General features: G+C 45.0%; 1 protein-coding gene across 2 annotated transcripts in view; it reads left to right on the top strand.

Annotated features, from left to right (window-relative positions):
* The window catches only part of SAMD12 (sterile alpha motif domain containing 12), a 406,813-nt gene that overhangs the window by 352,467 nt on the left and 28,231 nt on the right, over window positions 1-26,115 (top strand). The window contains exon 5 of one of the 2 annotated variants that reach the window (XM_066379391.1): window positions 4,995-5,099. The exons of the other annotated variant lie outside the window; for it this stretch is intronic. Coding sequence (XP_066235488.1) covers window positions 4,995-5,099 — 105 coding nt within the window. The remainder of the gene's footprint in view (window positions 1-4,994; window positions 5,100-26,115) is intronic. 2 annotated transcript variants of the gene reach the window in all.

The raw sequence follows: 26,115 nt of genomic DNA, 5'->3' as shown, positions 1-26,115 counted from the left end.
ATCATATTTCCTTGCTGCTACCCTAGTCACATACCCTTGGGCTGCCTCATACAAAGACCTGGGAAGAATGTATATGTTCCAGACCAAGGATGTAGCTTCTGGGCTATAGAGCACCTTCTTGCCTAGTTTCACTAAGTGCTGCCAGGTCGCAGCCCATCAGGGCGAGCCAGTGTGCATTCCCTGTGGAGAGCTTCGTATTACCCAGATTTCTAACTTCAGCCAATCTGATGGGCACGAAGTGATATCTGGCTATTCTAATTGCATGTTCTCATAATTGGGGGCTTTGAGCATAGCTCCAAATACTTCTTGGCTAGTGAGGCTCCGCTATTCTAAGATTAGCCTGTTCAAACCCTTAGATTATTTCAGTAGGAGATTTCCTGCCTCTTTTTTTGTTTGTCTGACTTTCTTGAAGATTCAAGATAATACCTACTTTAAGGCGTTTTTTGCCCTGGCCGGTTGGCTCAGCGGTAGAGCGTCGGCCTAGCGTGCGGAGGACCCGGGTTCGATTCCCGGCCAGGGCACACAGGAGAAGCACCCATTTGCTTCTCCACCCCTCCGCCGCGCCTTCCTCTCTGTCTCTCTCTTCCCCTCCCGCAGCCAAGGCTCCATTGGAGCAAAAGATGGCCCGGGCGCTGGGGATGGCTCTGTGGCCTCTGCCTCAGGCGCTAGAGTGGCTCTGGTCGCAATATGGCGACGCCCAGGATGGGCAGAGCATCGCCCCCTGGGGGGCAGAGCACCGCCCCTGGTGGGCGTGCCGGGTGGATCCCGGTCGGGCGCATGCGGGAGTCTGTCTGACTGTCTCTCCCTGTTTCCAGCTTCAGAAAAAAAAAAAAAGGCGTTTTTTTTTTTTTTATATTACCTATATTTTGACAGTCTGTTACCTTTGCGTTCACTTACTTTCTATGGTTTTTACGTATGTTTCCAATGGCATTGTTTGTTTGTGTGTGTTAGGGGGATGTGTTGGTTAAACCTGGTTCGTAGAGTTTCTTATTACAACTGGAAAGTTTATACAATTTGAAGGTCCCTAAAATTATTACTTTCAGAGGACTTTTGTTGATATCATCTTATGTGATCTTTATAAAAACTCTAAAATCTAGATAAAGGAGGCATTATTCTCCCGGTTTATAGATGATGAAAGTAATTTGACTCAGAGAGATGGAGCGACCTGCCCAAGTTCACACAGCTCATCGGTGGCCAAGCCAAGATCAGCAGTCAAGTCTCCCGTCTCCCAGCAGTATCCCCATAGGGTTTTGTAAGAGTCAGGATTGTTTCCAACAAGGTACAATCATCTTAAACTTCTCCGCGAGAAAGTCGTTCACCACCTGACAAGGCAGCCACAGCAAGCCTGTATTCTATTAAGTTTGGACTGACCTATCATTTTGGTCTAAGAAGGGAGCCAAATGGTCTTTCTGTCAACAAAGGCAGAGGCCTCAGTGTGGGAAGGGGTCGTTCATCTCTTGGAGCACTGTTGGGAGGGGGGTACGTTTCCTCAGTAAGCCCTGCTCTGCAGGTGGTGACTGCAGATCAACAACGGTCTCCCAGGTGAGCCGTTTTCTAAGAAACCCCGCCCCCAGGTGTCAGAGACGGGATGACCCACCCCTGGGCCACGAGGAACAGAAACATGGGTGTGAGGGCTGAGGAGTAGGAAGATGTTCCCAATCACTCTCGCATCAAAATACGTTCTTTCAAAAAATGAGTATGTAGTTCATTTTTACCTTAGTGCAGACCGTAAAAGAAGATAGATTTGAAAAGCTACTGGCCCCTGGCTCCTAAAATCGATGAGTGCCATCCTGGGGGTAGGACTCATGGCTGGAGGTCAGGCAATTAATTATAGGGGACGGTGAAGCCCAGCTCTTGGCTCTGCTGGTGAAAACGCTGACTGAATGATGGGGTGATGGAGGACTCCTTCATCAGAACCTTAATTGCATTACAAAATGCTGATAGTCATGGAGAATTTTGGTCAGGAAGGTAGCGTGGAGGCCTGTCAGAGTTTAAACAAGGCCTTGGCTCTGCCTGTTCTTTAAAGCTCCCAATAGATTAAAATTAAAACAGAGGGGGGGGGGGAAGAAGGAAGAAAAATACAAATAGAGGAAAGAACAAGAACTGTTTTCCTGTTTCTTTAATCTTCACATGTGTTATAATTGTGTGGTAATAATAACCAAAAATATCTTATTGTTGCAACAACATCAAACGTCCTAACGTAGGCCCTACAAAATTGGAATCCCCGGACAAACAGTTCCCAACCTCCATCTCTTCCTTCCCACATGCTCGTTCCTCCCATAGAGAGAGGCTGTGAGCCGCACTGGGATGGAAGTCAGGTGGCTCATCTCGCTTGGCACACGTATAGACCATACACAAGGCTTCCGGGACACCACAGCTGGGGAGGGGGGGACAGCAAGTCCCGGGCTTCCCTCGTATCATCAGTTTGATAAGACATGGCTGTTCGGGTCACAGCCCAGGAAGGCTTGCTCCCCCAATCTACTCTTAGGGACTTGACTGAGTCTTAAAATAGGTGCAATGGTCATAGTAATAATAATAATAATAATAATAATAATAATAGTAATAATAGCCAGCACCTAGGAGGCTTACCGCTCTGTCTGAGATCAGCACACTAGACGTAGCTCATTCATTTCTCCCAACAATGCGGTCAGGTAGGTACAGCCATTAGTCATCATCTTTTTCCATACAAGGATATGGCGGCACCTAGAAATTATGTGATTTGCCCAAAGTCACAGAGGTTTGAAGGTGCAGACAGAATGATTGGCTACCATTCACGAAGCACTTACTGTGGAGTTGTGGTGAGGACTGAATGGAATAATTCGTATAAGCATTGCACTCAGAGCCTCACACCAACCCTATGGAAGAGGTCCTATGAGAGCCGTCCTAAACTTGCCATGAGGAAAGCCCAGCCTAGGAGAGGCGAGAAACTGGCTAAAATTACACAGATGGAAGTGAGAGAGCTGTGGGTTCTGTGTGATGTCGGAACCCAATGCTGACCTGCTCTCGCCTCTGGCCCCCCCCCCGAAACTGATTCCAAACCAAGAAGGTGAATTTCTGACTGTGTTGTCACACCCCCAGGTGCGGGTCTCCGTGGTGGTTCTGTGCTGTGAACCACTGTGATGCTTCTTGGTTGTGGTTGATTGGTTTTCTTGTTTGTGTGTATGTTTGTTTCCAATCTGAGTGAAGCAAAGAGGAGGGTTCCAATCTCTTAAAACATGTCTTTTTATCTTCAGGGTTGGGTTTGATAATGAAACAAATTCTCTTATGTGGTCACTATGTCAAATTTCTTACAGAACGTGGCTAGCATTAGCAGTGCCTTTGGTGGGCGCAAGTTACAATTGCTTTTTAATCATCTTTCCGTGGAGCAATGCAGACGATTCCAGGCAGCCCAGGCGAGGTTTCTCACAGAATTGTGTCTGTAATAATCCACCATTTTCTATTTATTTCATCAGTTTCAACAGTTCACGAGAACACCCATAATCTCAGAGGCCGTAATCAGCAGTTGCAGAATCGCCCCGTCCTAAATTTAGGCCTCGCACTTGGTAATTTAGCTGGAGAGCTTCATTGTTGAGTGCCACGCTTCCGCGGACGAGGAAGAGTGCTACTGTCCAGGCTGTGTTGAATACGTGTTATTTCCCACGTCGAACTGGATACCACGGGGCCTAATAACGCGGGACGTGACTGCTTTGGTGCTGTGCAGGCACGTAGCCGCCGACGGTCCTCGCCTTCTGCTAAGACTCTCTTACAAATGGGACGCTGCTGCTTCATGGGGCTTTTCTGCTCCAAAAGATTAGTAAAGCAAATATCATTGCAAGGAGGAGTTTGTGGAGGCATCGGTTAAGGGCAGGAAGTGTAGCAGTCAGCAAACAGAGCTTTTCATAACTGCTAACGTACGTTGGTTGAGGTCCCACTAAGTGCGTGCCACTGGACCACCGGCCTGTATCATCACCAGCATCCCCGGAAGGTGGCTATCTCACCATCCGTTTTACAGCAGCTTGAAAAGGATTTGTTTATGGTCGGTTACATATGCCTCAGAAAGAAAATGCCTGCTCTGGAGTCAAAGGTCTGCAATTTCTGTTACATTTTATTCCCCAAAAAGCTCTTGCAAAGCATTAGGGAGGGAAGGAGGGAAGGAGAGTCAGAGACAGAAAGCAGGACACAGAACGCCTTACCAGGAACGGAGAGAGTCCCAGAGGACTTGTGCGATCTGGAGGTTCCTTCGCCTGTTTCCCAGGTGGACGGTCACGGCGCTGGCGCTGGCGCTGACTGCCGGTCAGTGTTGTCCTCATTTCTGTCTGCCACCCCCGCCCCATCCACTCCTCGCATACGACTCAGCCGCCGAGAGCAGGATGCATTCTTCTCTGAAGTGTAGCGTATCTTGTGAGGCTCTATCAATCCCCACCGCTGAGCTCCCTCTCACTTTCTCGTGAGACTCACTTTGATTGCCTGAGGGAAAACAATTCTTTTCTTGATCAAAATGTTTAAGCCCTGTGGACACCAGTACACATGAAAAGTATAGGTTTATGGTAATCGTATTTATTTAAAGTGTTTTGGAATACATATGTTATTTGTTAGTAGGCTGGGAGTGACATCTTGCCCAAAAATCTAAGGTTTATACATCTGAGACAACGGAGCAGATTTTAAGATAAATGGTGATAGAAACGACATCTTATCTGGATAATGTCTTCTGATTGCCAAGAAATGGGATGAAATTCTAAAATGTAAGCGTGTTTACCTAAATGTTAAGTTGAACTACATTGGCCTCACATTTAACTTTTTGAAGCTCTTTATGCAAGAAAAAGTGGAGAAAAATCAATTCTGCATCTAAAAGTACTTATAAATTAAGAAAAAGTGGCTATATTTGCTGGGAAATTATCTATTTTTAATGTCTTATTTTATAGCGATAATTAAGTTTTGTTTTTACTTAATCATCATCCTAACCTCTAAAAATAACAGCAACCACTCTATACAGATACGCATTATTTTGTTCATAGTTCATGCCGTGAGCACCTCTGTGTCAGACACTGTGCACTGGGGACACAGCAGCAGTCAGGATGTAGTACCTGCCACCACAGGTGCGTTCTGCTGGGGGAGACAAGGTATGAACACAAACCCAAATCATTATGTGTAATTTCAGATGATGATAAATGTTACAATGGACATAAAGCCAGGCTGGGAAGTCAACAATGACTATTTGGGGCAGTGGAGTAGTCAGGAAATTCTTTTGAAGGAGATGCCATCCCAGCAGAGATGTATGAATGAGAAAGAATACTCCAGTTCCTTTTGTATACAAACTCCCCACCAAGAACAACCAGGGAACCACCAGTTCTACCTACAGGAAAACAGTGCTCTTTCTACCTTCTCCCCCACCCTGTTTTCCCTTGCTGTTTTGTTTTGGAAAAAGATGTATTTGTCTAAGATGAAAAACATCTCAGTCCATCTTTCATTCATCGTTATTCCCAAAGTGAGGCCAAAGCATTTCTCTTGTCCTGAAGTTGAACCAAATTTGAACAACTCTGCTGAGAGACCCAATTCTACTAATAATGAGCTTTCAGTTCTGTTGTTGGGGGGGGCGGCAGTCAGACAGACTCTGCATGCGCCCGACCAGGATCCACCCGGCATGACCACCAGGGGGCGATGCTCTGCCCATCTGGGGCGTTGCTCCATTGCGGCTGGAGCCATTCTGCACCTGAAGCGGAGGCCATGGAGCCATCCTCAGTGCCCGGGCCAACTTTGCTCCCATGGAGCCTTGGCTGTGGGAGGGTAACAGAGAGATAAAGAGGAAGGAGAGGGGGAAGGGTGGAGAAGCAGATGGGCGCTTCTCCTGTGTGCCCTGACTGGGAATCAAACCCGGGACTTCCATATGCCAGGCCGACGCTCTGCCACTGAGCAAACTGGCCAGAGCCTGTTGTTGTTGTTTTTGTTTGTTTGTTTGTTTGTTTTTAACAGAGGCAGAGATAGACAGGGACAGACAGACAGGAACGGAGAGAGATGAGAAGCATCAATCATTAGTTTCTCGTTGCGCATTGCGACTTCTTAGTTCATTGATTGCCTTCTCACATGTGCCTTGACCATGGGCCTTCAGCAGACCGAGTAACCCCTTGCTGGAGCCAGTGACCTTGGGTCCAAGCTGGTGAGCTTTTTTTTTTGCTCAAACCAGATGAGCCCGCGCTCAAGCTGGCGACCTTGGGGTCTCGAACCTGGATCCTTCCGCATCCCAGTCCGACGCTCTATCTACTGCGCCACCGCCTGGTCAGGCTGTTGTTGTTTTTTTAATTACCGTTTATATGCAGTATTATTCTGTACTAGTTTCAGGTTTACAGCATAGTGGTTAGACACTCATATACTTTACAAAATGATCCCCCCAATATTTCAGGTGCCCACCTGACACCATAATCAGTTGCTACAGTACTACTGACCATATCCCCCATGCTGTACTTTACATCCCTGTGACTATTTGAAGGAGGAGGGGGGGATGGGAAGGGGGAGGAGGAGGAGGACAGGGAGGAGGAGGAGGGGGGAGGAAGAAGGGGAGGAGGAGGAGGGGGGGAGGAGGAGGGGGAGGAAGGGAGATGCCGTTTGTTCAGATTCTCCTGAAAGGCAGGCAGTGCCCCAGGCACTTGACACACCGTCCCTGTCCTTGCAGCTTACCAGGGATGTCCTTGTTTCCCAGGTGAGAGAAAATTGAGGCCCTGAGTGCTTAAACCACCTCTTTAGAGTCACCCAGTTCATAAGTGGTCACTCTGGGACTTGGTCCCATTTCAGATTCCAAAACCTACCTCATGCTCTCTCTGTAACATGAGCCTAGAGAGCTGCCTGCAGTCCCTGTCCCCAAGGGAAATAAACATGGACCTCTCCCTCTGCTAAGCATGTCCCCAAAGCTCCCACCTCATTCTCCTGGTCAGTGCCTGGAAAATGGGACTGCAAAGCTGCAACTTATGGTTTCAACCAAAGAAAGTCTCTAGAATACCGTTTTCAGTAAGATAACGTATTTCAGGCAGTAAACTGACTACCTTCACAGTGGGTGCCAAAGCCCTATGGGTGATTTATAGAGAAGTTGAAATAAGGAACAAAAAAATTCATTTAGACTTTACTGAAATCCTCTCCATGTGGGAGGAAGAAAAATATTACTCTCTGGGAACGGGAGAAAAATAGATTCATTCCCCGCTGCTGTTGCATGGGCCCAGCTAAGCAGTAATGCATGGCAAAGCCAAATGCTCTGATCAGTTTCTCTGAGCTGTTATTAAAGTTTGCAAAATATTACTCAGATTCTTCCTGGCAGGGTTTCGATATTGTCTGTTTAAACTGGAGTTGGGCTGGTACTCTTCGTTTCTGCTAATCCTGCCAAAGCTGGTGATCCCACCGCTCCAGTCTCCCGGCGCCGTGGCCTCCCTCCAGCACGGCTGGCGACAGCCCGGCAGCCGACACCCTCTGCTGGCTCTTTGATATGACTCAGTTCAGAAGTGACTGAATCAACTTTCTCCCTCCTCTTGCTCTTTACCTCCCTTTCTTACCCCAAAACACATGTACACACACACACACACACACACACACACCCCTTGGCCTTTCCTGCTACAGGTAGGAGAAAGGGGATCTATGCAGAACAGCATGTCTCTGGAAGTATCCCTCCGGGGAAGGTGGGACGTTGGGCCCAGAAGCCTAACAGGGACACGAGACTCTTCTGTTCCTCTCCTGATCTAGCGAATGATCTGAACCCTCCTGCACCTCCTGTAATGGCTCTTACTGCTCTTCAGTTGTTCACTCTGACCTAATTCTGGCCCTACTAACCTGTTCCGGTTCCTCAAACAACCCACACTCTTTCTCGGCCCAGGCTTAGGGATGCCCTGCCTCTGCCCCCTCCTGGTGAACTCCCGTTTGCCCTGTGGTCTCAGTTTGGATGGCATGTCCGTGGTTGCTCAGGGTGAGAGTTGAGATGCCTCTGTTATGTGCTGCTACGGGTAGCTTATCGTGGCACAACCTTGATTGTAATTTGTCTGCCCGGTGCAACTACAAGTTCTGAGACACAGAACGAGTTCTGTCTTGGTCACAGATCTCTACGAAGGTTGGCTAACTGCTATACTAAATTGACCAAAGAAATGTATAAAAGCTCAAACATGCTTGACTTATATTTCTTGCATGGATAACAGTACTGGGAAAGTTTGACAGGCGAGAGGGTCCTCATTCCAGTAATCATTCAGCAACTCAGATCAACAGAGGCTCTGCCATCATTAATAAGTGGCTTTCAAAGTCTTCCTAGAGGTTTTCTTCATTCAGTCCAGCCCAAAGGAAAAAGAGTATGAAGGAGTGCCTTGTGGGAGGCTTTTCTGGAACAGGACTAGAGGTGTGTACATCACTGTGGTTCACATCCTGTCATCAAGAGCTCAGTCTCCTCACCACACCTAATTGCAAGGAACGCTGGGACATGTAGTCCCTTGCTAGGCAGCTCCTCCTAGTAAAAGATATGAAAAGGAGAGCACAAATTTTGGTAGATGGTAGATGGGTAGCCATCTAACACACAGTAGCCAATCAATCAATAGTTGCTAAATAAATCAATGAATCAATGAGTGAAAAACTTAGGGCAAAAGACATCCTTTTAACACATTCTAAGCTGTGTAGTACAGGACCATCTTCTCACAGCTCCTCCAAATTAAAAATCTTCAAACTCCTATTGATCAGAAAGGCAAGTGAAAATTTTGATTAGCTTAGCCATCTTTGATTCTCTAGGGGAATGGCAGTGCCTGGCACAGGACTCATCATACAGTTTATTATGCTCAATGAATATCACTCAAATGAATGAGTGATTGGAAATCATAGACTATGGAGAGAGTACGTGAGTAAACGGCTGGAGGACATGTGCTTAGTTTACTCAGGCATCGGGAGTTTGAAAAGCTACCCAGGATGATCCTTCTAGGTAGCTAGCCTAGGAAACCATGTGTCTGATAGCTCTCTGTGGGTTAGAATCCTGCTTCTGTCACTTACCAGCTGCAGTCCTTGGGCAAGTCATTTAGCCTCTTTATTGTCAGCTCTCAAACTGTGACAACAATAGTATCTTTGTCATAGGCGTGTTGTGTGGACTGACTGAGCACTCCAGATGAAGTTCTTAGCATAGTGCCGGGCCCACAGAAAGCCCTCATTAAACACAGTTACTCCTGGCCGGTTGGCTCAGCGGTAGAGCGTTGGCCTGGCGTGCGGGGGATCCGGGTTTGATTCCCGGCCAGGGCACATAGGAGAAGCGCCCATTTGCTTCTCCACCCCACCCCCTCCTTCCTCTCTGTCTCTCTCTTCCCCTCCCGCAGCCAAGGCTCCATTGGAGCAAAGATGGCCCGGGAGCTGGGGATGGCACCTTGGCCTCTGCCCCAGGCGCTAGAGTGGCTCTGGTCGCAGCAGAGCAATGCCCCGGAGGGGCAGAGCATCGCCCCCTGGTGGGCAGAGCGTCGCCCCCTGGTGGGCAGAGCGTCGCCCCCTGGTGGGTAGAGCGTCGCCCCTGGTGGGCGTGCCGGGTGGATCCCAGTCGGGCGCATGCGGGAGCCTGTCTGACTGTCTCTCCCCGTTTCCAGCTTCAGAAAAATACAAAAAAATAAAATAAAATAAAATAAAATAAAATAAACACAGTTACTATTGTCATCACCACCCCTTATTTCTTTTACTCTTCATCGTCCTCCTTAGTAGCTTTGCAGGTGTCAAGCCAACCATCACATCTCTCTTCCAGGCCAGTTACCTTCACTTTTGGTGTTTTTTAGCTTTTTCCCACATAGCAGAGTCACATTTCTCCTCTCACATACTCCATCCCAGGAGGAGGTGCAGTATTTCTGCACCCCCAGAACTAGTCGGGTTTGAAGCATCTGATACAATAGAGGAAGATAATTGGGCTTCTGCTCTGAACTTCAGATAGCAGTCATTACTGGCCATAGTAGGGCAGCTGTGAGTGTTCCCTTATTCTGGGGAAGTCTGCCCATGGGGGAACCTGAGATGTGCGGTGTCTATGATGAAGGGGAAACCAGAGAGAGGATATGGGAGTTCATTTTCTGAATGCTTTTATTCTTAGTTGAGAGTCAGAGCCCAACCCATGTTAACTCATTAGGTTACCGGAATTTGTTATAGATTTTCAGCCTGTAGTCATCACAGCCAACACCACAGGAGCAAATATAATGAAAATGGTGCTCGGGGAAGTGGGAAGGGCAGGTCTAAAAGTCCACTGTGAATTTAGAAAGGAGAAGGCTGAATGTGGAAAGGAAAAGGAGCGCTAGTTAATGGTAAGGTGTGGTGTGGACTTTGGGAAGACCTAAGTCGGAGAGAAAAAAATCTGGACCTTGTACACATTTTTCCAGTCTTATTTGTTAGTCACAGGTCACGTTTCTTTCCCTTAAGGTTGAGATTTGTCCTCATGTGGTGAGGAACAGCTGGGGAGTGGAGAGGATAAATTCATTTATAATCATAATGATTTATCTGAATAAAATGTGGTTCTGAAGCTCCATAAATGGTTAGTCACATCCTTATGAATGAAAGGTAAACCAGATGTTAATATTCTTGTGTAATAAATGAGGAAAGTGACTTCTCCAGGGCCCTACTGCCATGTTGTGCCAGGCCCAGGAGGAAAACCCAGGACTTGTCATTCCTTCTCCTGAGTCCTTCACCCTCATGCTGCCAGGGATTTCTGCAGTGTTTCACTCACTCTCCTCTTATGTCCCTTCACTTTACACCTTTACACACACACTCACACTCAAAGCTGCCATGTTGCTCTAAGCAGCACACGTGTCACCCCCTCTGCAAGTTCTTAACTCTCCTAAACCGATTTACTACCTTCTTCCTCTGTGCACTCAGAGAGTTTTCACTCCTACCTCAGTTACAACATGGATGTCACTGAATTTTATTTATCTTTATAAGATGTCCCCACCTCCCATGGTGGTTTTCCTGAGGGCAGGGACTGTGTATATATTTATCTTTGTATCCCCAACATCTAATGTGGTACACAGCATAGAGTGGCCCCTCTATAAATTCTTATTGAATGGTTGGATGGATGAATGGATGGGTGGATGGGTGGATGAATGGATGGATTATTGGATGGATGGATTGTTGGATGGATAAAAGGTGTTTCAAAGTTGAGATTTAAAGAAATATTTAAGAAGCCATCCTGCTATCAAGGTATGGCTATTCTGACTTTATGAAAGAGAGAATCCTTCTGGTGCTTTTAGTTTAGAGTCTGCCATAATTACCCATATTCTTCTAGGATCTCCATTGCTGAAGTACTTCCTTGGCATCATCTCTGGTGTGCCCCAGAGGGAGAGAGCTTGTTCCAGGCAGCTGTGTCATAGGAGTAGCACAGTCTCCAACAGCCAAGATTTGAATCCTGGCTCATTGAGTTATGGAGTACATGAATTCTTGCTAGCCTCCTTATTCCTCAATTTCTTCCAGTATTAAAGGGGAGCAATAATGGTGCCTTCCATACAAATGGTTTGTGGAAATTAAATGAGATCATAAATATGACGTGTCAGCACTTTGGACAGCGCCTGTCCACACAAAGTGCTCACTCCCTGTGAACCCATCTGTCTTCCTACTGCATTCCTGTGAACCCTCTGACCCAAGAAACTGGCTAAGTTAAGTCTGTCTCTGGAGACCTAGTTGCTAAAAATCCTGAAGAGGTCATTGGGTCTACTCTGGGGGTAAACAGGCTGTAATTCACTGCATCCTTACCCAAGGCACTGTCCTTCTCTGACCCTCAGTCTCATCCTCTGTTCTTACAGAGTTGTTTGATAGTTTCGTGAGCTCGAGATGAAGCTTAAGTATGCCTGCTACACCTGGCCATCCCAAGGCATGATGAACTGTGAACTCCTTGATGGTGGGGACCCTTTAATCCTCATCCTTCCACATCCTGGCCCAACTTGCTCCTCAGAAGTCCCTTCCTCAAGTTTTGCTGAGTTGAAAAAAAGTTGCCTAAATTGCTAAACATGCTCTTTTTGAAGACTTAGTTGAATTCCTGAACACTAAGCTCCAGAAAGGTTCTGGCTCATTTAACCCTCTTTCCCTGCAGACAGTTAGTGGACACAATGATTCCACTGCCCCCAGCCTGGCACCAAGCCCGCGCCCTCTCCGATGGCTCCCAGACCCTCCCAGAGAGCCGGCAGACTTTGAAAGCCCTGGAGCCCTGGCTGGTTGGCTCAGCGGTAGAGCGTCGGCCTAGCGTGCGGAGGACCCAGGTTCGATTCCCGGCCAGGGCACACAGGAGAAGCGCCCATTTGCTTCTCCACCCCTCCGCCGCGCTTTCCTCTCTGTCTCTCTCTTCCCTTCCCGCAGCCAAGGCTCCATTGGAGCAAAGATGGCCCGGGCGCTGGGGATGGCTCTGTGGCCTCTGCCTCAGGCGCTAGAGTGGCTCTGGTCGCAACATGGCGACGCCCAGGATGGGCAGAGCATCGCCCCCTGGTGGGCAGAGCGTCGCCCCTGGTGGGTGTGCCGGGTGGATCCCGGTCGGGCGCATGCGGGAGTCTGTCTGACTGTCTCTCCCTGTTTCCAGCTTCAGAAAAATGAAAAAAAAAAAAAAAGACAGAAAAAGAAAGCCCTGGAAACACCATCTTCCCAGTAGAGTTTGGGAAACTAGGCCACGTTCTCTGTAGAGTTCATGGACAAACATTGTTTTGGGTTCCAGACAATCCAGCCTCATGTTCAGAGTCAGAGCCGCTCCCTGAAGTTAGGAGCCTTCCTGAGTGTTTATGTCTGTGCCCACCTGGCACAGTACCTAGAACATAACAAACGCTCAGCATACCGTGAACGAATGAATAAGTGAAAGAATGAGGCGTCGTTTTTCACGAGCGTCAGCCTCAGGATGTGTAGCATTTACCTAATACAGGAAGGAGATCAGGCCGAGCTACTGTGACCATTTCCTAATGAGAAGTCTTCTCCCAAGTGTGAATTTAATGACCTCTCTAAGCAAAGGGCGTGAGGGACGCACCAAAATCTTTTTGGTCATTTCAATACACGCTCGCTCCAACCCTGTACCCTTTCGAGAAGTCTCAGCTGAGAAATACCTGTTATAGGTGAGCAATGATAATGTCATTGAATAAAGATTGATGGAAACAGATATAAACCCAAAATGCCTTTAGTGCCAGAAATACTGTTTGCTCAACAATATTGCATCAAAGGACTTAAGCATTTCCCACAGAGGTCAGCAGTTCTTCAAGTAATACACTGAAATTCACACCTCTGCCAGGAGCGCTCGGTTCCTGGCATGAAAAAGAAAAAAATAAAATAGAATCTGTTAATGCCAATACCCAGAGGGTGCAATTTTGCATTTTCTGATTGTTGTTCAGGTGTGTCCTTCTCCAAAGAGCCAGTCTCTGGAGGCTGGTTAGACTAGTTATAAAATTAAAGCTTTAAAAAATTTTATAAATCCATGTTATAAAAGTGAATCCATTTTTGTTCTCTTTCTCTCTCTCTCTCTTTAACCCTTGGAACTAAAACTGTAGCCTAAAGATGTCTGTCCTGTGTGAATCTTCAAGGTACTTTTGTTTCAGCAAGCGGCCCTATTCCCATCATTGGCCCTATCTTGAGGCAAACCTCCTGGACTAATCTATATCCTTGGTTTTCTTTGTGATTTTAAAAATATCACCCTTTGTCTCTCTAGAGCCTGTTTTCTGAGAAACATGACTTTGGTGTCAAAGTACTTGAAGTTAGAAAATAAAGGTAATAATAGTAACAATGGAGTGCTAAGTGATTTGCTTCCCTTCCTTGAGTCATCGCAACAACCTATGACTTGCGTACGTTATTGTATTATGTATGATGAATGAGGAGACTGATTAGCCAGAGTTAGAATCCAGACCTGTCCAAGGCCTGCCGTGTGCTACCCACACACACACACTCATGCTCCACAGTCACCTGACCTACCCACCCAATGTGTTTTCCTGTAAGATAGCTCCTGTCGATGTCCAATACAAACTAATTTACGTACTGTGTGTATTGTTTCTCGTCTCTCCCTTCACTAGAATTCAAGTTTAATGCATGCAAGAATTCTTTGTTTCTGTTCTGTTTATTCATGCAGCCCACGTTCAAGAATAGAGCCTAGCACCTAGCACACAGTAAGCCTTCACTCTATACTGCAATTCTTATCACCTGTTTGCCTACTGTACCACATCGTGCCACTTTTATCCATGTTCACTGGTGGGAAAATGGAAGTCAAGAGCCACCTGGTGATTTACTAAAGATGACACAGCGAGCAAGTTGGCAAGGAAAAAAAAAAACAAAAACAGATCTCCTTACCACCAGCCCAGCTCTTTGCCTAAATCCCAGTTCAATCTTGCCGCGCTTTTATTATGCTATAAAATGAATAACTGTTTATGAGTTCATTCCCAGGCACATTATTGCTTTTATATCACATCAAAGAACTTGAGACAGGCCAAAGATATAACTCTATTGATTGTTCTCAGAAACCCAACTTTTCCATTCCGTAAGGAATCTGTGCTCGGGGCTGTTCTGAGGACAGAAGACTGTCTTCCAGGAGTCCACCTCCATGTCAGGGCCGAGCTGCTGTCGTGTTTGGTTTAGGAATCTTGAACTCAGTCGTCTGAATTGAGAGCCCTTTTCTGTTCCTGTCCAGCGGACTCTTACAGAACCCTACAACTGACCCAAAGTCAAAATGCTGAGATGTTTTCAGCTGGTCTGCCTTCTAGGGAAATCCAGAGGCTACAGGGAATCACATGGGAGTGAGTCAGGCATCAACCCCATGGGCATTATATACCAGGTGAAGTCTTAGGTGATAGCTGAAGAAAAGGGACAACTTTAGCAATAAGGGTGTGAGGCCTGACCTCTGGTGGCGCAGTGGATAAAGCGTCAACCTGGAATGCTGAGGTCGCCGGTTCAAAACCCTGGGCTTGCCTGGTCAAGGCACATATGGGAGTTGATGCTTCCTGCTCCTCCCTCCCCCTTCTCTCTCTCTCTCTCTCTCTCTCTCTCTCTCTCTCTCTCTCTCCTCTCTAAAAATGAATAAATAAAAATTTTTTTAAAAAATTTTAAAAAAGAGAAATAAGGGTGTGTTAAAAAATAAGGGATTTCTGTGTGGCATTGTGAAAAGAGGAAAGACTTCAGAGCCTGTCAAGAGAACACATTTATTTGAGCATGAGTTGTTTTCTTGTCACCAGCCACAGAGCACACCTCCTAATCCTCGTACTAATATCTCCTAATTCTGTTTAAAATGGAATCTGTCACTCCCAATAGATGGCATACAGAGAGAGATTCTTCCGCTTCTGCTGATGTGCCCAGACTGCCCTGCTGTTATTCTCATTCACAAGGCTACTGGCCACAAGTGAGGAACTTCATTGTAGTTGTAACAAGTCAAGGGGCTCGTGTCCATTAAACCTATGACCGTGAACTGACTAGTACCATGCATTTTTAAGGGTTGCCCTGCGGTCTTTCAGGGTGATGATAATAACTACAAGTTTCCATAAAGCTCTGTACACTTTAAAAAGCACTTTCTCATACAGTTTTAAACTTGAGGTTATTATAAAATCATCCTGAGTTAGTTATGGCAGAGATTCTTATCATCCACATTTTATGTTAGCTACCTGAGTTAAGAGAAGCTGATGGCATGCCCTGAGTTAAGAGAAGCTGATGACATGCCCTGAGTTAAGAGACACTAATCACATAGCTGGTAAGTGACAAAGCCCAAATCCAAGGTCCTCTGGCTTCTCGGTTCTTTTCACTGTGACATTCTGCCTGCTGCCCACATGACATCGCCACCTGAATGTCCTGTAGGCTTCTCAAATGCATGTTGAAAACCAAATTCATTATTATCTTCTTTCAAAAAAAAACAAAAAAAAAGCCACTCCTCTTCTTCCTGCTTATTTAATTACTGCGCTTCCGGTAGTCACCCACCCTGGAAACTTTAAAAGTCTCGCTAGAACATCCCTCCTTTCTCCTGCCACATTTCTTAGAGTTCACCCAGGATTTTCATTTTAGAAATGTCAGTCAGAGCTCTTACCTGTTGTCCCTGCTACTGCCCCGATCCGGGCCTTCGCTGCTTAAGCGACACTAATATTTGGTCGTTTGAACAAGTCATTGTTGAACCCCTACTGTGGGTCAGGCTCTGTGCTTGGCCGAGGGAGACTGCTCTGAGCCATAGCGAACATGGACCTTGTTTTCCTGGTGCTCTGCTCTCCAAGTAGCAGTCATCGAGCAATCACTCCAACAGATACGAAAGGGCCACGACAACAATTGCCCCAAAGGCAAATAGGCAATCACCCTACCGGCACTAGCCATGCAGAGTGGTATTTCTAATAAATCTGATCGTCGCACACCCTCTGCTTTAAAAGGTTCGTAGCTGCCCACTGCCTACATGATAAAATCCAAACTCATCAGCCTGGTGTACATGTCTCTTCATGATCTGGCTCCAAACACTAGCTTAGGTTGCACGCCGCTGCAGCCTGCTTGCTCCTCCGCCCCGCCCTCCACTCACTCATCCTATGACTCAGCCATATCTGATCTTCTTCACACCTCTCCTCCATTCCAGAAACAGCTCTGCTCCTCTCTTCCACGTCTCAGCTTCAGCAAAGCTCTCTCCCAGAAATGCTGCTGCTCTGGCTATAGGAAGAGACACCTACCCACACTTCAGCTCAGCGTAAATGTCCCTTCCCACTCCCCGCGTGTAATTAATATTTCCTCATGGTTTCTAACAAGTTCCCCACGCCCCTCACATAGCATTTCTCCCAGTGGAATATAGATAGTTACTTTGCACCTCTCTTCCCACCAGATCGTGAACCACTTGTAGGCAGAGATGGTTTTAATTAAGATAGGTTTGAATGTATACTTATTCTATGACATGGAGCGGAATCATAAATACACAGTAGAGAAGACAGAAAATGTTTTGCCTGTGTGTCACTTTTGTTCGCCACCAGTCTAATTTGTCGTGAATACTCCTACCCCGCCCACCTGCCCACCCCTGCCCCATTTAACATGAAGAAGTTTTCTCTCCTCTTATCCCAGAGGTCTTTATGCGCTCATATTCTACTACGTGTCTTCTCTTTTCTGTGCACAATATGTCCCCCACCCCTCCTGCTTTTCCAACCTCTGGCAAAAGGACAGGTCTTTCATGTTTATGCAATCGCTTGTCAAATGACTACAAAGTGGCCACAACAAAATATGCGAAAAGTGTTCCTTGGGAGGCTTTGATCTGTTTGTTTGTTCAATGGGGGTGAAGTATCAGGCATGGATGAAGTAACTGACAAGACTGTATCCATTCTCTTTCCGTCCTTGGCCGAGTCCAGACCTTGTTTCTCTGCTAAAGCAGCCTGCAACATGATTATTGTCGATTGGTTCCCAGGGTTTGCAACAGGAAATTGAGAAACACATGAGAATAGTTGAGAACAGTTCTTTGAGAAACTGTTTTTACAATGTGATAAGAACGATAGTAGGGGGGAAAAAAAACTGTAGTGATTAACTAAAAACAGACTCTTGGGAAAGAGGGAAGCTTTTATTAAAAACGTACACTTCTTAAGGACTTCCAGGATCTGGCAAGTGAAATGAGACGTTTCTTAGAGACTATCCAGTTTCATACTGCACAGCCTAATAGTCACAGAAACGAAGTCTTAAAGTACAGGATCATGGCCAGATTATTGATGTATATCAAAATAACAGCTCCTTTTGTCAGATACAAAATAAAAAATTAACCGCCCAGCAGAATTGCTGTAGAGAACAAGAATGTTTCCATACTGAAGGACGTGACAATGGAATCGTGCACAACCCCAGAGCGCGCTCACGCCGGAGCCGGAGTCAAAGCCGGAGCCGGAGCCGGAGCCGGAGCGTGTGCCAAGAGATCCTGTCGCTCTCGGCTTTAGAGACGGAACTCCCACGCTGGTCTCGCCATCCATGGGCATGAGCAGCCTAAACGCCGGACAAGCACTGTTATTCTCACGGTCTACCTTAACTTTCAAAAGATAAATAAGGACTTGAGTGTTGATAAATAAGGATGGCATTTGGGTAAACAGTGGAAAATTTGGGATAAATTCTGTTTCGTTTATTCACTGCTATGTAACACACTAGCCCCAAGGCTTAGAACAGCAACTAATTATGTCTCACGATGTTGAGGGTTGAGAATCGGGGCAGGTCTCAGGGAGGTGACTTTTCGGCCTCCCGTGGCACTGAGTGTGGTTCCTGTGTGGCATTGAGCTGGCAGTGGAGCCGATCCAGGACAGCTTCCCTCACGTTCCTGGTGCTTTGGCAGGGAAGGCTCAGTGGGGGCCGCCCCCTTTCCATAGATTTTCAAGGTTTCACTGCATCAGCTCTCCTGCAGGTTCATCATACTTCGCAGAGCACCTGGAAACTGGCTGTCTTTCCAGGTCTGGAACCAGCACGGTGTCCTGCCGGCATCCTCTGCTGGTCAAAGCAGCCAGAAGCCAACCTAGACTCATGGGGAAGAGAAACAGACCCCCACCTCTCCCTGGGGAGTGGTGTCAAAGAACCCGTAGCTGATTACAACCCACCAAGAGAATGTTAACGAAATTACTTTGTACATTTGATTTAGAATGTGCACTCTAGGTTCCTAACCTAGCCAAATAGATCATTGTTGCGTTCAGTTGAAGTATTTTTTAAGCACTTGCTCTTTGTATGCAAGTGGCTCAGTGCTATCGACTGAGAGAGACTGACAAGAAATACAGGCACAGCCTCTCCCCTCCAGGAACACGCGTCTAGGTGTGAACACAAGACAAATGCACAACGAGCAATTAGAGTGTGTGACGATGGAATTAAAACAGCAGAATGCACATTGTAGACCAGCGTGGCCAGCGCAGACAGAGGGAGGCAGACTGTCCTAAGAGCAGCTGGACATGCAGTGGGGCTGCAGAGACCCGGGAAGTCTGTGTCATATCTAAAGAGGCAGCTCTCGTGAGCTGCAGCCCGTTACTGCCACTCAAGACTGTGGGACAAGGATGCCACAACTGCCAATTTTTTTCAAAGACGTGTAAGTCTCCCAATTTCAAATGTTGGCAGCTCATGCAAATTGGTTAACTGAAATAGGCCACCACATTTTAGCCCCTAAAATGGACAATAAGCTCTTTAAAGATTCATGGGAAGAAGAGATACAGTTAGACTAGAGCAGTGCTTTTTGAAGTGTGGGCTGCAGACCAGAGCCAGGCTGTGAACTACTCATTATTGACCCACAGTGGAAAAAAGTACATAAGCTGAGAATAAGGAGTTAGGCCCTGACAGCCATTTAATAGCCAAGCCTGTAATCGCTGCACCTGTCTTCTGGGTACAGACCGACTTCAGTGGTGCTGAACTTGGGCTGCAAGCTGAATTTGGTACGAGCGGCATGCTGGTCACACAAGGTAGGGCCATACATGGCCAAGCCCTGGAGTAGAGCCCCAGTGGTGAGTCCCCAGTAGTGAGGCCCCGTGGAGACATTGGATTTCAATCAACAGGTAGAGCTGAGATAAACATAAGGAAACAGAAAGCTTTTCTAAATCTTAGAAATAGCATGCCCAAATCTCAGAGTCAGGGAAGCACTGAGAGCAATCAGGAGAGAATTTACCTATGAGGAGGGTGGCGGAAGGGGTGGATGGTTGGGTGGTGATTGTAGAAAGCCTCAGGTGTGTCTTGGAAGGAATGTGGAGCCATAGGAGGTCCTTGAGTGGAGATTGACATCCCTAACTCCCTAGAAATACCCTTCCCCTCTCCTCTCCTTTCTTTCAAGGCCCAATTCAGATTCCACCCTCTCCAGGACCAATCTGTGCAACAGCAGTCACTCCCTTCTGTGAAATCCAGTAAATCTGTTCTTCCTACATCAAATGCCGGGGTCCAGCCCCGGGGGGGATCCAGGGGTCCCACAGGAAGAGACGGCGTCGGCGAAATCGAGTGAGAGAGCCGAATTCTTTTCTTTCTCTTTATTCTCTAGTTAGCATTTACTGCTAGGCATCTCTGCTCAATGCTAGTATAGCTCCCTTTTTATACACACACACTGAGTCACAATTACATGGTGTTAATCATTGCTTCTGTTTCACTATGTTTACATGTTTCTGGATAACAGTTAATTTATATCTATAAATTACAAACCAGGTAGCAAATCATTCAAAATACAAAATAACTTGAATAGTGATAACAACATCGGTAAAAGCTTTTAAGGTATTAGTACTAAAAGTTAACTAACTTTACTGCTGTTGTGAGTTAAGGGGCAGAGAGAGATTAGCAGACGAGATTATTAAGGACTAACAATGGACAACCGTTTGCTCAGATAAATGGCTTTGAGTTTAAGCAGTGTCCTACTTTTTCTCACAAGATTCTAAAAGGCTTGCCTATAAAGAAATTGACAGAACATTAAGAATAGCTTTCACCCAAAGATATACAGAGTGCACTTGCAAGATAGCCTAGTAGCAACATAAGACATTAATTGTTATTACTTCTATGGATTTCCCTACATTTTTCTCATTATTAAAGAATTTTGGAAAGTATGTAAATCTTATGAGAACATCTCATTGAGAAAGCCTAGCAATTGCCTTTAGTCAAAAGACAATTCTCTTAGTAAAACATTCTTTTCTTGCTGACTGCGCTTTCATCCTAGGCCACACAATGGGCCATTTTATTATACCTTACCTAAGATACTATTGTCTAGTCAAATATTACTTATTTATTATATTTAAACACTAGTTAAGTTCTACCTCTATTCTTCTCAGAGTGTATCACTATCTGCAGATCAAATAAGCAAGAAGAAAGGAATGTTTCTTTACTCTATTACATGAAAAGGCTAGGAGGAAAAATGTTGAATTAAGTGAAGGCCGAGAGGTGCTCTGTACACAGCCACTGCCTCCTACCTAGTCACAAGTCACAATCTATTCTTTCTAACATGATTAAGAAGGAATTCTCCTACAAACTTAACCCTTTATGAGGGATATCATAGCCAGCCTCTTATGTCTATGAGCCCAGTTCAAGGGGCTTACAGGCTTTTCTGTGGAACTTACACCTTCTGTCTCATTTCCAAAGAAATTACTACAAATCTACAGGGAAAGTACGGTACTATTATCCCTGTGCCACAAATAATAGCACACACCCAGAAAAAGGGGGGATATAAGGCCAGATTAATTCAAAAGATTAAAGGGGGAAGTATCATGCCTTTCCTTGCGGTGACTTTGTCAACCCGCAGCTGTTGGTCTTTACTGCGGTGACTCTATCTTCTTTTGCTGTGACTTTGTCAACCAGCAGTTGTGGATCTTCTTCTGCTGTGACCTAGTTAGCCAGCATTAGTGGATCGGCTCCCGACATCTCCCCCTTTTTTATTATTTAAATAAAGCTTTTGTATTTTCACCGTTGTTTCTCTGAGATTGCTGTTTAAGAGTCGGAACATGACTGGAAGGACAAGAAGAGTGATAATTGCCACAGCTATTATTATGCCTATATCAGTAGCCAGAGAGGTCAGGCCATGCATAGAAAACATACTTTTAATGTTTTCAACAAATTGATCAGCTACTTCTGAGGCAGAGACTAAAGAGCCTGAATGTCCTAAGTTTTGTATCTGCTGATGTAATTCCCTCAAATCTAAACTAATATCACTATTATTCCATACACCTAACAAATGATTCTGTACATTATTCTATGCTATGATAGACTGATTGTATTCTAAAGGAGTCACACATATCCACCTGAATCCTGCATGGCATCTAAGAGTCATTCTAGCTTTCATAGCTAACAACTCATTACATATGTGAATAAAAGCCTCTTCTAAAGCATTCACTTTCAATTCTAACTTCCTATCTATAGTCTCCTGTACTGCTAATGCAAGAGATATATTACGAGATAAACTATCCACATGATTTGCAGTGTGAACTGATTGAGCTAAAGCAGTGGTGGAAGCAGCTACAGATCCTATAATAGTAATAAGAGGAGTAATTCCCAAAATCAATTCGGCAACAAATCGCTTTTCTCGATGGTGAGCAAGCGCTTCAGAAGCAGCCTGTAGTGCATGCAACCCTGGGTCATCATACCAAGGCTGAGACAGACTAACAGGTAACATCACATAAGGTGGCTGCCACAAAATAAACATAACTTGAGCTTTGGTGTCATAAGATAGACAGTTTGTTAAAACACAGCGAGAGCAGGAAATGCTAAATATAGAATAACAGGATTATATGGAGAGTTTCTTGATGGCCTTTGCTGGGAAGTCACTGGTGACACAGGCGGCACAGGAGTCTCCTTCTGGCTGGGAGGGGGCAGCAGTGGCAGTGGAGGCCTCTGGTGAGACATGGCGAATCAGCCGGTCTGGGATCCAGAGAGGTGAGTCAGCGTCCTGTGGAAATATACAAGCATACCCTCTCCCCTGAGTTAGAATTACATCTGGACCTTTCCATTGACCTGTCAATAAATCTTTCCACTTTGCCATTGGTTTAGGCTTATCTAGATCCAGATTCCAGTGTCTCAGCATGCGAGTGTGGCCTTGAGAGTCTGAATTAAGATTGTTAATAACAAACAAAGCATGATTTAAAAGCTGATGTGGGGAACTATATTTTAACTTACCTTCCCGTAGTTTTTGAATCTGTATTTTCAGGGTCTGATGAGTCCTTTCTACTATACCTTGTCCCTGTGGATTGTAAGGGATGCCAGTAATATGTGAAATATTAAAGGTGTTACAAAACCTTTTAAAGGCAGCTGATGTATATGCTGGAGCATTATCAGTTTTAATAGCCTTTGGCATTCCTAGAATAGCAAAGCAGTGAAAAAGATGTTGTACTACATCCTTAAAGGCCTCTCCAGTTCGTGCAGTACAAGCAACAACATTTGAAAAGGTATCAACACAAACATGTACATAGCAAAGTTTGCCAAAAGATGAAATATGACAGACATCCATCTGCCAAAGGTCATTGGGTCGGAGTCCTCGTGGGTTAACTCCAAAACTACGATTAGAAAAGTGAGTAGGGCAAGTGTTACAGCTACGCACGATAGCTCGAGCAGCTTCACGAGATAGTTGAAACTGCCACCGGAGTGCAGATGCATTCTGGTGATGTAAAGCATGTGAAAGTTTTGCTTCTTCTACTGCTGTAAACACTGCTTTCTGCTGTGTAAGAAAATCAGTAAGACGATTTCCTTCGTGTAGTGGCCCTGGAATAGAAGTGTGAGAGCGAATGTGGCCGATAAAGAAAGGGAGAGTTCTGGAATGGATCTGCTTTTGTAGGCTGTTTAAAAGTGAAAAAATCGTGGTTAGATGATGTGGTAAAGAAGCAGTTTCAATGTGAGGAAACATTTTAACTATATACTGTGAATCAGTGAATAAATTAAAGGGAACATGTTTCAATTTTTGAAATGCTGTTATAACAGCAATAATTTCTGTTTTTTGCGCTGATTTCTCCTGAGTTTCAGTGATAATATGCTCATCCCCTATAATTGTTACAGCTTTACCATTAGATGAGCCATCAGTAAAAACTAGTGCAGCTGGTGGCGGCAGCGGATTTCTAGAAGTCTTAGTGGGAAAAATTACTGATTGTCTTTTTAGAAATTGCAGCAGTGGGTGAGCAGGAAGATGAAATAAAACCTGCCCTGTAAAATTACTAAAAGCAATTTGCCATTCTGAATTTAGCTGTAATAATGCTTGAAATTGATCCTTATTATAAGGAACAATGACTTCCGCCATTTCTTTACCAAACAACTCTCTGCTGCGGTTTCTTCCTTTAATTATAAGAGTAGCCACCAAATCAGTATAGGGCATAATAACTTTCTTGTGAGAGACAGGTAAGTGAAGCCACTCTAGAGGGCCATTCTGCCACAAACATCCGGTAGGGGTGTGTTCAGTGGCTAAAATCACAAGCTGCCATGGTTCCTCTATAATAACTCTGACTAAATGTTGATTATTAATTACTTCTTCTATTTTTCTAAGAGCTTTTGCCGCTTCTTCTGTGAGCTCTCGAGGAGAAGTTGGATCAGCATCTCCTCTCAAAATATCAAACAATGGCTTAAGCTCTGCTGTAGTTAATTTCAAATAGGGTCTGATCCAATTAATGTCTCCCAATAATTTTTGATAGTCATTTAGAGTTTTTAAATGATCTTTTCTTAATTGTAACTTTTGAGGACTGACAATGTCTGTAGACAGAACACGTCCTAAGTAATTAAAAGGTGGCTGTACTTGAATTTTTTCAGGGGCAATTTTTAATCCAAAATTCTGTAAAGACTGAGTTGTTTCTTGTAAAATATTATGCAATTTTTCCCGATCAGGCAGAGCAAGCAAAATGTCATCCATATAGTGAATTAAATAAAGATCAGGATATTTTAATCTTATTGGATCTAAAGCTTGATTCACAAATTTTTGACAAAGCGTGGGACTGTTTTTCATTCCCTGGGGTAATACCTTCCATTGATATCTCTCATAAGGTTGTTTAAAATTTTCTGATGGCAGACTAAATGCAAACCTTCGACAATCCTGTGTAGCTAATGGTATAGTAAAAAAGCAATCCTGTAAATCTATAACAATTACACTGTAGCTATGAGGCACCGCAACTGGTGAGGGGAGTCCAGGTTGTAATGACCCCATATCTTCTATAGTGGCATTTATAGCCCTAAGGTCCTGTAGCAACCTCCATTTTCCTGATTTCTTTTTAATAACAAAAATAGGAGTATTCCATGGACTGTTAGAAACTTCTATATGTCCTTCCTGTAATTGCTGCATAACTAATTCTCTGGCTGCCTTAATTTTTTCTGAACTCAGGGGCCACTGTTCTACCCATACTGGGTTGTTAGATTTCCAGTTAATAGGATCGGCAGCAAATAACTCAGTGGCCCCAACTATAAATTTGTATATTCTATACCAAGTCTTCCTTGATTTTCTAACGTCTGACTTGGATATACTTGGCCCTGCTGTTTCTTTCCTAGCCCTCGATTAGGGTCAAAACCCATCTGTAACATTTGTGTAGTTACTTTTGAATCTAGGCTGTACATGAAAACACCCATTTGTTCTAAAATGTCTCTCCCCCAGAGAGATAATGGTATACTTGAAATTACATAGGGGTAGAAAGTTCCTTGGTTATTGTCTTTATCCTGCCAGGTTAATATTTGAGAACTTTTAGCAACATTTGAAGCCTGGCCAAGTCCAACTAATGAGGTTGGAGTTGACTGAGTCGGCCAGGCTCGAGGCCAATCTTTGCCAGCAATGCAGGAGACGTCTGCCCCGGTATCTAAAAGCCCCTCGATTTCTTTTCCAGAAATCTTTAATTTCTTTAGTGGCCGAACTTTCTTAATTTCTTGTATCTAAAACACAAAATCACTGGAGCCAAAGGCACCTTCTCCCCGTTTTTGTTCAGATATAGGCTTTCCGATGGGACAGTAAGGCAATAGTAAAAGCTGAGCAATTCTTTGACCAGGATAAATCTCAAGCGTTTTAATTGGGGGAGCAATCATTATTTTTATCTCCCCTTCATAGTCTGAATCAATTATTCCTGGCATTACGTATATTCCTTTTAAAGATGTTGAACTTCTGCCAATTAATAATCTAACCATTCCTTTAGGAAGGGGACCTTTAACTCCTGTTGGTAATGTAACCGCCGGACTGTTAGGGGTTAATATTGCTGAGGCGGTGGAACAGAGGTCCAGTCCTGCGCTGCCTGGGGTTGCCCTGGTGAGGTCTGAGATGGACCGGAGTTGACAAATGGATTCAGGCTGGCCCTAATTGTTATCGGGGCCTGAGGCTGGCCCCCTTGCCAGTTTCCCTGATTGCTACTTTGATTACTTGTCAGATTTGAATTATGTGGGGGCTGCCATTCTATTCCTAAATTTGGTCCTAATGGCTGTCCGTTTTTGTGAAATTTAGAACGGCACTGCTTTGCCCAATGATATCCTTTTTGACAGCGTGGACACAAAGTCTTAGGCAATGGGACATTATTATTAGCATTATTAATTACGGGAGCTGTCCCTTGCACTCCTGGGCTTGCTTGCCCACTCTTGTTAGGGCATTGTCGGCTAAAGTGGCCCGTTTGATTACAAGTAAAGCAAGTAAGACTTCCCTTAGAGGAAGCTTCATTGACAGAAGGCATTTTTCCTTGATACATGGTCTTAATAAATTGAGGATACGTTTCTCCTTTTAAAGCTGCAGCAATAGTTACTCCCTGAACAAAAGCAGGATTTACATCCTGACAGGCTTTGATGAAATCTCCTATCGTTCCTTCTCTC

Source organism: Saccopteryx leptura, chromosome 3 (assembly GCF_036850995.1).
Source record: "Saccopteryx leptura isolate mSacLep1 chromosome 3, mSacLep1_pri_phased_curated, whole genome shotgun sequence".
Classification (NCBI taxonomy): Eukaryota; Metazoa; Chordata; class Mammalia; order Chiroptera; family Emballonuridae; genus Saccopteryx; species Saccopteryx leptura.
Note: the sequence above shows the minus strand (reverse complement) of the source record. Positions and strands in the feature narration are given on the sequence as shown.